The sequence below is a fragment of the Engraulis encrasicolus genome, chromosome 24 (genome assembly GCF_034702125.1).
Source record: "Engraulis encrasicolus isolate BLACKSEA-1 chromosome 24, IST_EnEncr_1.0, whole genome shotgun sequence".
In the NCBI taxonomy this organism is placed as follows: Eukaryota; Metazoa; Chordata; class Actinopteri; order Clupeiformes; family Engraulidae; genus Engraulis; species Engraulis encrasicolus.
Window position 1 is genome coordinate 30,940,266 of NC_085880.1, and position 15,888 is coordinate 30,956,153.

Genomic DNA, 15,888 nt, shown 5'->3' on the forward strand with positions numbered 1-15,888 from the left:
CATGCTGTGAGTACCTCACATCGGCTTACTTGATTCCATTACTCCTGTCTCGCATCACGTCACTCTCTCTTCCGGCATAATGCATGCTGTGAGCACCTCCCCTCTGCTTATTTAGTTCAAACCTCCATAATCAGGGGTATTACATTACATTACATTACATTACATTGCACTTAGCTGACGCTTTCATTTATTCAGGGTATTGGTTACAGTCCCTGGAGCAATGTGGGGTTAGGTGCCTTGCTCAAGGGCACTTCAGCCATGGATGGAGATAGGGAGAGGTCAGGGGGGATTCGAACCGGCAACCCCTAGATTGAAAGACCAACTCGCTAACCACTCGGCCATGGCTGCCCATTACTCTCTCCACCTGTGCTACAAACTCAATCTCCTGGGTCTACTGCAGGCCGTGAGGGCCTCTCGTCTGCTTATTTCGTTCCATTGTCCATTACATTATATTACACTTAGCTGACGCTTTTATCCAAAGCGACTTATAGTTATTTACTGGGCATTGATTACAGTGGAGCAATGTGGGTTCAGGTGTCCAAGTCAAGGTGTCGTATCAGCCATGGGTGGAGGTGTAGGGAGAGGTGTGAGGGTGGGATTCGAGTCAGCAACCCTGCAACCCTGCAGCCCTCTGATCTTCACACCACCTCCCTAACCATAAGGCCATGGCTGCCCCCTCCATAACATTACCAGAGATTCTTTAAGTATATATCTCTCTACTCTCTCTGGCATCACTCTCTCTTCCTGCACCAGCCACTCAAGCTCCTGGGACTACTGCACGCTGTAAGTGCCTTACCTCAGCTGTCCTCATTAGCACCAATTACTCTTCCATAATTCGGGGGTATTATTTAGTACTCTCTCCTCCTGCACTGTTTACTCAAGCGTCTGGGATTGCTGTGCGCTGTGAGTACCTGATTTCCGCCTCCTGCACATGGGTGTAAGTGACAGCCCACCTGGGAAACTCCCCTTGCCCTTGTGACACAGCACTACACAGCAGCACACCTTGATCATGGGTAATTGGGGAGGGTTGCATGCCCACCAACGGTCCAAAATCAATCTCTGGCCACAACAGTATGACGAATGGTGGTCAACGATGCACTGCCTCACCACACAGCTAGTATCACGGTGGCACAGAATTCACGCAAGCACTCCCTCATGTCCACCTGCTTTAGGTGAACGAGGCAGCAGGCCAGATCATCCAGTACGACAAGTTCTACATCCACGAGCTGGACGAGCTCATAGACATCCGCAACGACTACGTCAACTGGATCCAGCAGCAGGTCTACTCCACAGTGAGTTCCAGCCAGCCTACTCCAAATCAAATGAAATCTCAAAGTCAATTCTTCATTAGAGGAACAGCCCCTTGAGATGAACATTTTATCGCTTTCGAGATGGTCATCAAAGCACAAACATACACCTTACACATACCCACACACACACTCAAGCTCTTCCTTACTACCAACAACCCCACATTTCCCATCTCTAGCCAAAAAAAATGTTCAAGTTAGTAGCAAAAGCAAATCAAATCTCAAAATAATGCAGCCCTATTGGGCAGTGCAGTTAGCTAAGTCGCCTGTGCTACCAGTTTTTGCTGTCCCTTCCCTCACACTGTATTCTCCCGTAGCCTCTTAATGCAGCTGGAATCGCCGGCGACCCTATTCACTTGCTGAAAATGCTTAACTACATCATAACAACATTGCTATGACATTACAGAGAGCCATCGTGCTGGGCTAAGGGGTTAACTTCTCAAAGTGCTTGAAACTCACACTGTATACCATACAATTTCTGGAAATAAACTCATTGTACACCTCCCCTGGAGTTATATAATTGACCTTTGCCCTTCTGCTGTACCATTTTCTGAGTCTGGCAATGCAAATTATATCTCCAAGACAGCAGTTGTCATTGGTTGCTAGCTGGTCCCATAAGATTCAATGATGTATAGTTGCTAGCTTGGAACGAGAAGTAGCATCTCCAGACAACGAGCTGGAAGAACCGGAGAAAGGTAAAGCTCAATAATAAAACTCGAGGGGTGGTGTAAAATGAGCTTATTTCCAGAAATGGTGCAGTATCACTTTAACGTCTAGTATTTGAACTTAATTAAAAGGTATATCTTCTAGTAACGCATACAGCATTTGATTGCATCTAAGATGTGTTATTTGTCCCCTCCCTCTTGCCTTAGCATGGGGACAGCTGTCCTGTGACCATGTGTAAGTACCCGTTCGTGTTCGATGCTCAGGCCAAAACCACACTACTACAGACAGACGCGGTCATTCAGATGCAGGTGGGCACGCACACACACATTAACACACAGACATACACACAAAATCTCTTAAAGCTGCACTGTGTAGGATGGTGGCCAGAGTAGGAATGGCAACTGTGCTGCTCATTGAAACTGTACTGCCTATTGCCAAATTTGATCTTTTAATTAATATTTACGAAGTATTAAACAAATATTGACTGGTATGATCAAAGCACAGTAGGTTTTGCAGCTAAACATGTCTATTTCTGGATTTTCAAAATGGCGGACAAGGAGAAGATCCACCTTTTTCATGTATGAAAAGCGGAATTTCCCCAGTCATACTCATGCATAAATACTATGAATTTGACGGTGGTGGTAAGTATTCGTGAAAAAGCTAACATTTGGGAATGGGCAGCATGAATTCTAGAAATAAACTACAAAAAATATTACACAGTGCACCTTTAACTTGTCCAAAGACAAAAAAGCACCAATACAACGTGTAAAACAATGTATTTATTTGTTCTTGTGTGGGTGGGTTTTTTGCATTGCTGTGCGTGTGCATGTGTGCGTGGGTGTGTGCAGATAGCAGTGGACCAGGCACAGCGTCAAAACTTCAGCTCTCTGTTTATGCCGGTGGTGGAGTCGGTCAACCCCTGCCTCATCCTCATCGTACGCCGGGAGAACATCGTAGGAGACACCATGGAGGTGCTGAGGAAGTCCAAAAACGTGGACTACAAGAAACCGCTCAAGGTGTGTGTGTGTGTGTGTGTGTGTGTGTGTGTGTGTGTGTGTGTGTGTGTGTGTGTGTGTAGGTGTAGGTGTAGTAAAGGGAACAATGTAGATGACATAGAGCAGTGTTTCTCAAACTTTTTCAGACCGAGGACCACTTTGTCCCCCCAAAAATGATCAGGGACCACTTGTCAACTGAATTGCCAGTTGATGGGTACTAATTTGACACTGCTAATTTTGATGCAGATCACTTACTTTTTATTCACATTATAAGCCTGTCTTATTGAGGTGAAATATGAAAATGTTACAAATGTCGCCTACTGCTAGCTTATCTTGGAAAAGTCGAAATCCCCTCGCGGACCACCTGAGCGCTATCGCGGACCACTAGTGGTCCCCGTACCACACTTTGAGAATCACTGACATAGAGATGTGTATGTGTGTGTGTGTAGGGGATCTTCATAGGAGAGAAGGCTGTGGAAAAATGCTTTCTACCTGATGACCAGGAACTCCTAACCTTGTTATTCTCTTCTGTGTGGGTGTATGTGTGTGCTTGTTTGTGTGTGTGTGTGTGTGTGTGTGTGTATGTGTTCTAGGTTATCTTCGTTGGAGAGGAGGCAGTAGACGCGGGGGGCGTGAGGAAAGAGTTCTTCCTCCTCATCATGAGAGAGCTGCTGGACCCCCGATACGGCATGTTCCGCTACCACGAGGAGTCCAGACTCATATGGTTCGCAAACAAGGTGTGTGTGTGTGTGTGTGTGTGTGTGTGCGTGTGTGTGTGTGTGTGTGTGTGTGTGTGTGTGTGTGTGTGTGTGTGTGTGTGTGTGTGTGTGTGTGTGTGTGTGTGTGTGTGTGTGTGTGTGTGTGTGTGTGTGTGTGTGTGTGTGTGTGTGTGTGTGTGTGTCCTATCAGACTCCAGACTTCTGGTTCGCCACCAAGTTGTGTGTGTGTGTGTGGGTGCGTGTGTCCTTCCATACTCCAGACTTAAGGTTCACCAACAAGTTGTGTGGGTGTGGGTGTGTGTTTGTGTGTGTCTATAGCCCTATTCCGACGGGACTAGTTTAATGGGGGGACCTCGGGTAAAGTAATAATAACCGGGATATTTAGTCCTGTCCGAACGCGCCATGTCATGTAAAAATAGCCGAGTATGTCGGTAAACTTCACCACAAGTTTTACCTACTGTGAAACGGTCCGAGGAAATTACCCTCTGTAATACTAATCCCGTCCGAATGCGACCCTATGTAAAGATGTCTGGTTAAGTGCACGAAACGCACACTATATGCAATCTCTCTGGCCTTGCAAACATTACAGCCTTGCTGTAAACCGTTAGTTTTGTTTTAGGGAGTTGTTCCAAGCTGTGTTTGCTGTCAAAATCAAACAGCATGTCAAACGCTCTCTCCAAATGAAAGGACACGCATGCAGACGCATTAGAATGGATTTTGATGGGTTAGTAAACCAACAGGCAATTATTAGAATTGTTCCACGGGACCAAAAGCCTCCATAGATGCGCAATAATGTGCTCAAAAATCAATAATATATTGTGGACTTGGCACGCGCGTGACGACAAGGGCAGTCATAGGTGCGTGATGAGTAACCCCACCTACTTTCTGTTCGTTTACTGAGATATTTCAATCCAGTCCGAATCAGCCTTTTCTTTTACCGACGTCCTGAGATAAAAATCACATTACCCCATGTCCATACATAAAACTAGTCCCGTCGGAATAGTGCTTATGTGTGTAGTTACACAACCACAAGGAATCTAGACACAGCAACAAGATGTGTGTCTGCACCCTTATGAATGTGTTATGTAAGAAAAAACACCTTCATATTGAAGGAACATTCTGACCGTATTTCTCATAAGTCGTCTCTTTGAAGATAAGTCGGTCTAACGGGTTGCTTCAGTTCCAAGCGTTTTAGCTGCTTGGTTTTCAGTAAAAAAAAATGCTGAAGGACATTGGCCTGTTCCATCTGATCATACTGTTCTGTTGTCAGATAATTAGTGAATCATCTTTGTGCATTTCGTGATTACTATGTTAATTAGTTCTCCATACTAAATCTTTCTCTGTGCAATCAACCTTCTATTTTAGGGATGCAAATTATCGATTGATTCATTAATCATTAGTTGATAGCCTTATCGATCGACTTACGATTAATTGATAAGCAGCGTTTTCCCCCCGAAATCTCAATGTTTCTCGGAAAAAAAACTACTCAATCCAAAAATCTTAATTAAAAATTGAGATAAAATACCACATTTAAATTAATTCTATTTCAATTCTTTAATCCAAAGGTGATTTAAATATTCCCACTATTCACACCCCTCTTCACACACACTCTTCACATGCCCATTTCACCTGGGTCTCTTGTCAGTTGAATTGTCGATTCATTGCGATTAATGTTTTTTACTCGATTAACGCACTGATCAATTAAAGTCCATTAATCGAATAAATATTCTATTTATTATTATTTTTTTAATATTGCTGTTGTTGATCTAACTGTTGATAAGCTACATTCACACACATCGCTACTAGTTACTCTTCAAGCAAAGCAAGGTTTGGGCAGGTGAGGATAGTACAATCGATGTGATGTGGGCAGATTCCGAGATAAAAATAGTTTGACTTCGAGCAATGTGAGCCAGTTAGAATGCAGAGTTTGGATTATTGATAGTTAACTTCTCACTTTTGCGGTGACTGTCAATCCTGCAGTAACACTATCGGACGTTCCATGAGCAAGGAGAGAACAAGCGAGTGAGCTCGAAGCAAGTAAATAGTAGCGATGTGTGTGAATGCAGCTGTAAGCACATCGAGCTGCAGGTCTTGTATGAATTGTGCTATACATATTATTATTATTATTATTTTATCTTCAGACGTTTGAGGACATTGACCTGTTCCACTTGATCGGTGCGATCTGTGGCCTGGCGATCTACAACCTGACGATAGTGGACCTGAACTTCCCTCTGGTGCTCTACAAGAAGCTGCTGCAGAGGAGCCCCACGCTAGACGACCTCAAGGAGATGATGCCCGACGTGGGGAGGTGAGAAAACACACACACACACACACACACACACACACACACACACACTCTCACACACACACACACACACACACACACATGCACACAGTCTGTGGAATCCGCCTCTGGGTGTCTTCTCTCCTCTGTCTCGCTGGTGCTCCAAACTCCAACTTGACTAGTCCACTTTTGATGCTCTGTTGCCTCGCTCCCAATTCTCTGCACTGGAGACCTGAGAGTGTAATTAAACTTGGCACTCATATCGACAGCCTCTTGAACTGTGTAATTAACATCGTAGAGCAGAGCAAGACACTTGCGCTCCTAATTCTGTGACCTTTCACCCATGAAGGCAGAGCATGCACATCAGTAACACAGGTGCTGGACCAAACTGAAGATAACCGAAAGGAAATGATCAAGGTCCACAACACTGTTATATGCCAAAAAAAGTGTAATGGCTCATTAACAGTGTGCACTTCAGAGCCATAACTCCCGCCTTTTCCCAAACTTTTCATGTAACTTTCTTGGGATGAATTGATATATCAGTGTTGCAGAAATGTATCATTACTTTTCCCCGATGTAGTTTTAACTTTTTTACTTGGAGAAGAAGCAAGAGTCAGGATAATGCGGGTGATCCAGATCTTCTCAGTGAGCCACAAAAGGCAGCCATATGGTTGTAGTAGGGGCCCAAAGATGTTTTTCTTTCAAGGGTCATACAATTTGTTTTTTTATTATTATTATTTATGTCTTATTGATATTGATGGTATTGGTCAAATACAGCAATAACATGATACATTGGGGTTTTTTGTGTTGTTGTTTTTTTTTACTTTTTCTTGATTTATGTACATACAACCACACAGATATTAAAGTAGAAACTAAATGGATAACAAAAATGATTAAACATACAATTTCTTTTGCATTAGTTGTAACAGTGGTCCTTCTCCCCGTTAGGAGTCTGCAGGATCTTCTGGACTATACAGAGGACGATATAGAGGACACCTTCTGTCTCAACTTCACTGTAAGGAAATCCAACATTTTTCAAAATCCAAATCTCTCATCTTCACTCTAAGGAAATGCGCCAGGGAGTTTTTAGTAGCAGAAGTGAGGTTTGTTGAAGTGAAGTGAAGTTTTTTGTCCCAAATTTTTCAGGAGCTAATGCCACTATTGTATTGGTTGAATTATCAGTATTTTTGCTGGATTATATATAAAAAATATCCATTCCATGGAAATGAAACATGTTGAAAACTTTTGTACATGTACGATTAATGTGCCAACTTCACACAATAGTGATCTTAGCTGTGGTTTCATTCAAAATGTGTCCATTTCAGTGTAGATCAGTCAAGGCCAAACTGCTGTGATTTCAATTGCTGTAACCCATAGTTGTTCAATTCAAGGTGTATCTCTCTAATCTTAATGTTGGAGTCTGAACTAACAAATAATTAACTACAATGTCTGGAAGAACATATAGGGCCAAATAAAACTAGATGTTTTTTTTACTCAGGAGCAGGTGGATGTTTTACATAATTATATTATATTGTTATGGTACAAGCAAGGAAAAACATTCTGACGGCTTTCTACCTTTTCAAAATCCACTCTGTTTCTGTCATTTCAAAACCATCTTAGAACACGCCCTTAGTTCTGTACAAAAACAGCTGTCTGTTTCTTTCTCTTTCGTGTGTTGGCTGTGGCTTCTTCTCAGGAGACTTGTGTTGTTTCAGGTCACGGAAGACAACTATGGTGCCACAGAGGTGTTGGAGTTGATCCCTAACGGGGCTGAAATAAATGTGAACAAGTCAAACAGGTACAGAAGTCACTACCTCTGCACTGCTCAACCTCACATTGCACACAGGCCGAAATGCCCAACGTGGATTCAGAATTCTATTTCGAACTTCAACATGTCCGTAAACAATGAATACATATACCGTCTACATATACCGACTCTCTACACCACCATCTCTGTCGGAAAGTGGTTTGCTTTTTGGACTATCTACTGCACCGATGCTGAGCTGCCCCAGAGGGTGGACTCTAAGGCAGTTGTTCTTAACCTGGGGTGTGTGCACCCCCTGGGTGTGCACCAGAGATTTCAGGGGGTGCGCGGAATTTTGTTTGTGTTGAGGTTGTGACCAAAATTCTGCTTTTGAATATTATAAATGGGAAAAATCAAAACATGTCTTGTTCCCTATGTTAAGTCATTAAAGTATTGCTAAATGTCTCAAGCAGGAATCATTGTAATTCATCTCTTAAATCATTTGTAGTGCTTAATATACACGTGTGGAAGTTTGGGTTGGGGGTGCGTGGCTTGTCTTGGGCACATGTAAGGGGGTGCTTTAAGGGCATCTAGGGCATTGTGTGTGTGTGTGTGTGTGTGTAGTGGCGCAACGGATCATCATTGATCCGTGGTCCGTTCGGACCAATCATTTCGGTTCGGCACACACATGGTCCGCGGATTGATTTATGAAATTGTGCGCATGTTCAATCTAGTCGTTTGGGACGTCTACCTCACGCACTGCATGGAACACAAACAACAACACAAACTGTTCCCGAAATCTTGCCTGTGCCATAGTTGCTAAACATTCCGTGCGATAGCCTACTGTACATGCATTTTGAAGACTGACTGTCAAACTCGAACTGTCAATGTCTAGAACTACTCTCGCTAAGTTTGTGTTGCGATCGGTTGAGTTCAGCGCATTTGCGACGCAGTGAGATATGCTCATGTAACGTACCGCGATTGTCGCGTGTGATATAAAACTTTGGCAAACTGAATTCATTTTGTGTTGTGACTCCTGACATTCTCAGGACAGCGAGCAGGTTAAATCATCTGGTTAGACTTTCTGTGCGCTCTGATGTCCCTGCAGAGTCTCCGCCTTCTTAAAGCAGCCGCTGCCCTTTTTAACAGTCAATGCCGATTCTCTCTCTCTCTCTCTCTCTCTCTCTCTCTCTCTCTCTCTCTCTCTCTCTCTCTCTCTCTCTCTCTCTCTCAGAAATGCTGAACCGCTGAGGCAATTGTGTTTCAATAAAAGATTGATACAATTAAGGACATGAGTTCTGGTCTATGCGCCATCTGTCAGTAGGTCACAAGACTTTAAGCCATTATTTTGGTAGTGTGCATATTCTCAATTAGACATTTTGATATAGATTAATCTAGATTAATTTCATAATTGCAATGAGATTAATCTACATTCAAAAAAATATCTATGCCCACCCCTAACAAAGACACAGCTTATGTTTATTTGTGTTATCAATTAAAAAAATAAAATAATAATGATTTTTTTTTTTTTTGCTGATCCGAAAAATGATCCGATCCGTGGGCTCTGATCCGAGGAACGATCCGAACCGTGAGATTTCTGATCCGTTGCACCCCTATGTGCATGTGTGTAAAGAAAAGAAAAAAACTGTATCTGTACTTATTTTTCTGGGTATTTGATGTGCATTTTGTATCTGTAAGTGCCATGACGATGTACTCGATTGTAACTCGCCTTGGATAAAATGTAATGTAATGCCAAATGTCTTCAAAACGCCACACTCTGGACTCTCCTCAGATTTTTAGACCCCCATTGCACAGTAGCCGTGTAAACGAAATACACCTCCGATAAAACATTATGTCGTTTTCGCACACAATCATCCTCGTGTACCTGGCATCTCAAGCCAGAGATCCATCCACTACATGGCAATGACCATTGTCACTTGTTCCCCTCCCCTCTCTTAGGCAGGAGTTTGTGAGTGCGTACGTAGACTACATTTTCAACCGCTCGGTGGCATCTCTGTTCGAGGCGTTTGCTGCCGGCTTCCACAAGGTGTGCGGAGGGAAAGTGCTGCTGCTCTTCCAGCCCAGTGAGCTGCAGGCCATGGTCATCGGGAACACCAACTACGACTGGAAGGAACTGGAGAAGGTGAGCAGAGGACAGTGGGCCTGAATATACTGAATAGCTAAAACTGTGTGTGTGTGGTTCTTGATTGCGATTTGGCTGATTTGGCTGAAATAGGGCGTAAACATACAGCATTCCAAACGAAGATTCTACACGCGTCTTGGTAATCTGGCAGCGATAATCTGGTGCAGTTGGAGGGTACAGGAGGAGCACATTTTTATACTATCTTTGGTCGGGGTTTCAGTGTGATAACAAAGACGTTCCATTCCTACAGTATATGGCCTCTCTTTTTTGTTGTAGCATACCGGTACTTGTACCTGGCAGCACGATGAACGCGTGCACTGGCCAGTGGTGTTGCTGCGGTAACCAACCACTGAATGACACGAGGCAAATTCATTGTTATTACAGCACTTTTTAAGAAATCTTAACAGCGATTAATTTCAACAGTTTTAGATAGTCACAGGTGTACATACAAGATAAGTTACCTGTGATGTTTTTTTTTTTTTTACACTTTTTGAAACTTCTTTTGACATCTGTTATTAGGCAGGCACCTATATACAGACCCATATTTTTTATTAATGTGTGAGCTGAAGACCATGGTCATTGGAAACACCAACTATGAATGGAAGGAAGGGGAGAAGGTGAGGTGAGGAGATGGTTTGTGGACAATAATGTATGTGCACCTAAAGTATCCCCTTATTCACAGTTACAAGGATGGCGCCATTACTATTTGGGTTGCCGTGTCTAATACTAAGACATTCAGAAGGGCCATGGGCAGCCTAACAGGAACTATCACTCCGGAAATCCTTTGGTAGCATGTTAAACGTGGAAATGGGTGGGCTTAGTGACTGTTGTGATCAGGTGGATTCAACTGAGACATGGACACATGGCTGGCAGGCCTTGGTCATCCACACTACAACTACAACTGGCAGGATTTTAAAAGTTGTAGAATACCTAGGGACTCATTTTCTTTGTAGTTAAAATGCCTTTATTTTAATGGGCATAACATAATTTAAAACACTTAGAGGCATTCAGCTTGAAGGAGCTGGAGGAGATGAGGAGAAATGCCACACCAATTTTCGCACAGAGGTGGAGTCTTGTCCTGACCCTTTAAAACGGGAGTGCTTTTTTGTCCTACCAGAGAGCCATACATCGTAACACGAAAACAATATCTCTGTTTATCATTGGTCTTCTTCATTCTACTAAAGGCAAGCATGTCTGAAACCATGTCCTGTCCTCTGTAGAAAAGGATTGAAGGGTTCAGATGCAAAACCCCCTAACTCCATTTCTGAAGACCTGCACTTCTATATTTTTAGAGAACCCAGTTGTTGGTTTGGTTTACATTCATGTACTTGATAATACATATAAATAGTTATATTACATAAAAAAAATAAAAAAATGTGCAATTTTGATAGCTTTGTATTAGGGGGTTTTGCATCTGAACTCTTCAATTACAGTATACAGTAATAAGTACCTGGGAGAGTTTCAAGCAGTCTAACCAGCAGTTGCATTCAGAACAGTAGCGCCATGAGATTGGCTTTCAGGTAGAGTCCTCATGTGGGCGCCAATGCTGTATTGGTGTCTGGCTCCTTGAGATAAGGCTAAGGTTACAGCAGGCCAGTGTGTTTTAGGTCAGCGGCACGCCTGGCTTGTTTTGGGGTTTCTTTCGCCCCCTTCTGGTGATTGGCCAGACCTGCAGTAGCACTGCAGTGATACAGTAGGAGCAGCACATTGTCCTGTCATTCAAGCTCATGATTCAGAACTGCTGAAAAGCTTAAATGTCAAATGTGGCGAGCTTAAATTATGTTATTTCCATTTATGAGAAATTAGTTTCATTGGAGACTTTCAATAAAAGCAGAGCAGACCATAAAGTATTTGTAATTTGTAGTGTGCTGTAGTGTTTCTCCGTAATGCTCATTTTTGGCACATCATGCTTCTCTCTGGGTTCTTTCCATTATCTTAACTCCCGTCCTCCTTTGTGCTTGTGGCCTGATGATGACACGAGCGCGATTCAAAGGTCATTTTCTCATTTGCAATTGGGTTGTTGAATGGGGAAAAGTTCCGCTATAAATGTTTTGGCCAGGCTGACAGCTGGAAGACTTAATGTTGTCTACTTGAAGGACTCTGACTCTGTAAATAATAAAGAAATAATTTAAAAAAGACCAGGGGCCTCATTTATCAAGCGTTCTTAGGCACAGATCTGTGCGTAAAGCGTGCGTGCGATCATTCCTGATCAAAGTGTGGGATTTATGAACATGTACTTGAACGTAGAAATGTGCCTAAATTTACGCACACCTCAGACCATGCGTGCGAGTGGAAGAAACACGAAATTGCAAATAATATTGACCGTGCAAGCTACCGTTTGCTTTGAATGTAGTATGACAGTGTGCTATTTTACAGTGTTTTCGTTCATGTGTGTCTCCTTCTTTTACTTATTTTGAAACACGGTCCTCCTCCTGTCGAGAGCACCTCCACTTCTGCCACAGAAATGGTTCTATCTCCGCACTTCCCGCCAGCGCTTCGACTGGCGCGTGTGTCCGCGTGTGTTCATGTGTGTCCGAACAGGGTGGCGCCTTCAAATTAAAATGGCATTTGAATATATTTTAATACCATATATGGTTACTTGGAGGCGTTTCGGGATGCTAATTACCCCGAATGCGCGCGTGCACAGTGATTTGGAAGGTGTGGGATTTATCATGCAGACTTGTGCGTAGGAGCAGCCAACGCACGTTTGATAAATCCCGATTTTTCTGTACTTGCGAACATTCTAAATTTCACTCATAAGACACAATGTAGAAGACATTCTACGAACTGATGATAAATGAGGCCCCAGATTTCTTCTCTTTAACCCTTGACCTCTCTGTCTCTTCCTCAGAATACTGAGTATAAGGGGGAGTACTGGGCAGAGCACCCCACCATCAAGGCCTTCTGGGAGGTCTTCCATGAGCTGACCTTGGAGAAGAAGAAGCAGTTCCTCTGTACGTGTCATTTCCAGTTTCATCACGTTCAAATCGGCCACAATCACACTTACTGTACATAGCCTGGTTATATTCAGTACTCAGTTTCCTAGGTGGTACACCACAGGCAAACATGTGCAAAACTCTGTCTGTCTGTCTGTGAGAATATATTCACATGCCTGTATCTGTGTGTGTCCAGTGCTCCTGACAGGTAATGACCATATCCCCATTCTTTGCATGTGTGGCCTGAAACTAGTCAGTAAGGGCCAGATCCGGCCCTTGCATGGCAAGGCTCTGGCCCTCCACAAGGTCTGAACAAAATGAAAACATAGGCACGCTATCCATATAACATTACGTTCGGCCCTTTTATTGTTAGGAATTTGATAAACTGGCCCACAGTTACTTATAATTGAATACCCCTGACATAGAGCATAGTCAAATTGGGATAGAGCAGGGGTGAGAGACCTTTTTCATTTGAAGGGCCACTTCAAATGTTTTATTAAGTTCTCCAAGTACTATGAACACAAACCAGGATTTCCCCCTACACTTGAAGGAAGACACCTTTACAAGCATTCTTATGCCTGTATTCTGTGTACATCCTGTCAGTTTTCCTACGTGTGTGTGTGTGCGTGCGTGCTGCGCGCACATGTGTGTGTGCGCGTGCATACATTACTCTTACGGCTGTATTCTGTATGTGTGTCTTCAGTGTTCCTGACGGGTAGCGACCGTATCCCGATCCTGGGCATGCGGAGCCTGAAGCTGGTGGTCCAGCCCACGGGGGGCGGGGAGCACTTCCTGCCCGTGGCCCACACCTGCTTCAACCTGCTGGACCTGCCCAAGTACTCCAGCGCAGACACCCTCCGCGCCAAGCTGCTGGAGGCCATCGAGCACAACCAGGGCTTCAACCTGGCCTGAGGGGGGCGCCACACGACAATACGGGTGGACTGAGGTGACGAGGGGTAGAGGTGGGGTGTGGAGATGGGAGAGGAAGCACCTGAAGGAAGGACACCGGAGTTGGGTCTACTACCATGGATAGATTTATGGGCTTATGCTGGGGAGGCAAACAGGTCACTTGTCTTGTGCCAAGGGAGAGTGAGGGCCCAGAATTGACTTCCTCATTACATTGTATGTACTGGGTGAGGGGGGCCTTTTGGATTTCTTTGAGGGGGGCTTTTGTTCACACACACCTCTTCCAGAAGGTCGTGACCCGACACACCACACTCCACCCAGCCCCAGCCAGCGGCCCTTCCCTTTACCTCACACACTCATGAGCCTAATCAGAGGGAGAGATCGGAGATGCGGCACGCGCAGCTGAATGAGACTTTAGGATGAGGATTTATAGGTTTTTTTTTTCTCTTGGTAGTTTGGAGGATGGAGGAGTGATCGATTCACCACACAGAGCTGATCTGAAGACTGTCGGTAGGATTTTGCAGCGCTGTTCTATGAACACCTTGGAAAGGACATCGTATATATATATGGATGGAAAACATGTTCTCTATATATAATATAGTGTTATCGGAACTGAGCACAGACACACATTTTCTTGCAAGTTCTGCAAGGCTCCTGGGTGAACATCGATAAGTTCTCTGTTTTTATTAATACTTGAGTTGATTTGAGGTACTAGCAAGCTATTGGGAGGTTGGGTTTTAGTTAAATAGATTGAGCACGGCACACAGATAGAGGGATTGGTTACCATCATTTCACACTGCTGGTAGCTATTCTTTTTTCCCCACATTGCATTATAAGGAGCCAAAGTGTTCACAAAAGTACGTAGCTAAGTCTTTTATTTGGTTTGTTTTGGCGGCAAGTTTGACAAGCTGTTTAAGCCTAGCACATTTCGTCATTCCGGCACCAGTCGTCTTACTACAGACACTATCGAGTGGGAAATCTGCTTGTTTTCACATAGCCTGTCTCTGAAATGTTCATTCACACTCACACACACATACACAACCTATAGAATGCTACATATTATGGAATGGGGTACTTTCTCCAACGCAGTGCTCTATTTTTGAAGTGAACGAGTGAAGATATTGGATTCAGCTGTTGATCGTCTTGCGTCACAACAGTGATGACAATGACAATGACGAAAAGGAGCAGGATGTCACGGGTCACTCTCCAGGCATGGACTGACATTTAATGAACACTAGGCTAAAAACGCCGTCACCAAGCACTGGTGAAGTCACCCTGTGCATGAAGCACATGCAAGCTTGGCTTTCATTTGAGAACGCCAGAATCAGTATTTCTATTTTGAAAGAGAGAGAGAGAAAGAGAGAGAGAAATTCCGATTTGGATGATTGAATGAATGAATGAAACCTGTTTCTATTCAGGAGCCAACATAAGTAGGAAGCTGTGTGTGTGTGTCTGTGTGTGTCTGTGTGTGTCTGTGTGTGTGTGTGTGTGTGTCTGTGTGTGTCTGTGTCTGTGTGCGTGTGCGTGTGTGTGCTTCTTGAGGATGGGGTTGGTACACTTGGAGTGAGACTAGCTATGGCACAAACCCCTCAGCGGTGAGCAGATGTGTCCATTTTTTTGCAGGATGCTGAGACAATGGTTATTTTAGCCTTGTGGGAAATAAAGTTTTTTTTCTGGAGCAGTGCATCCTATATACTGGCCTTGTCCATTTTTTATGTCAATTAATTGTTTATCCTTTCATTTACTTAACTTGTTTGCTTCAAGTCCTCCATAAGGGCAGTCATGGGTGAGCGGTTAGGGCGTCAGACTTGCATCCCAGAGGTTGCCGGTTCGACTCCCGACCCGCCAGGTTGGTGTGGGGAGTTATTAACTAGCGCTCTCCCCCATCCTCCTCCATGACTGAGGTACCCTGAGCATGGTACCGTCCCACCGCACTGCTCCCCATGGGGCGCCACTGAGGGCTGCCCCCTTGCACAGGTGAGGCATAAATGCAATTTCGTTGTGTGCAGTGTTCACTTGTGTGCTGTGGAGTGCTGTGTCACAATGACAAATGGGAGTTGGAGTTTCCCAATGGGCTTTCACTTTCAATCCACATTTAAATGGAGCAGCATCATCTCATCAGCATAATAGTACACATTTATGACACACATTAATAGTATTATATTAGCATTGCCATTATTTGTTATTT

At 43.9% G+C, this 15,888-nt stretch overlaps 1 protein-coding gene across 3 annotated transcripts in view; it reads left to right on the forward strand.

Annotated features, from left to right (window-relative positions):
• The window catches only part of herc4 (HECT and RLD domain containing E3 ubiquitin protein ligase 4), a 33,901-nt gene extending 18,460 nt beyond the window's left edge, over window positions 1–15,441 (forward strand). For 2 of the 3 annotated variants that reach the window (XM_063191667.1, XM_063191666.1), the window contains exons 13-23: window positions 1–6; window positions 1,173–1,292; window positions 2,180–2,281; window positions 2,822–2,989; window positions 3,562–3,705; window positions 5,829–5,995; window positions 6,920–6,986; window positions 7,687–7,769; window positions 9,675–9,858; window positions 12,710–12,812; window positions 13,498–15,441. The exon at window positions 1–6 is cut by the window's left edge and continues 167 nt beyond it. In XM_063191667.1, the coding sequence (XP_063047737.1) occupies window positions 1–6; window positions 1,173–1,292; window positions 2,180–2,281; window positions 2,822–2,989; window positions 3,562–3,705; window positions 5,829–5,995; window positions 6,920–6,986; window positions 7,687–7,769; window positions 9,675–9,858; window positions 12,710–12,812; window positions 13,498–13,706 (1,353 nt within the window). In that variant the 3' untranslated portion in view covers window positions 13,707–15,441. The remainder of the gene's footprint in view (window positions 7–1,172; window positions 1,293–2,179; window positions 2,282–2,821; window positions 2,990–3,561; window positions 3,706–5,828; window positions 5,996–6,919; window positions 6,987–7,686; window positions 7,770–9,674; window positions 9,859–12,709; window positions 12,813–13,497) is intronic. The other variant, XM_063191665.1, reaches the window with a different exon arrangement.
• The last annotated feature ends 447 nt before the right edge of the window (window positions 15,442–15,888 follow it).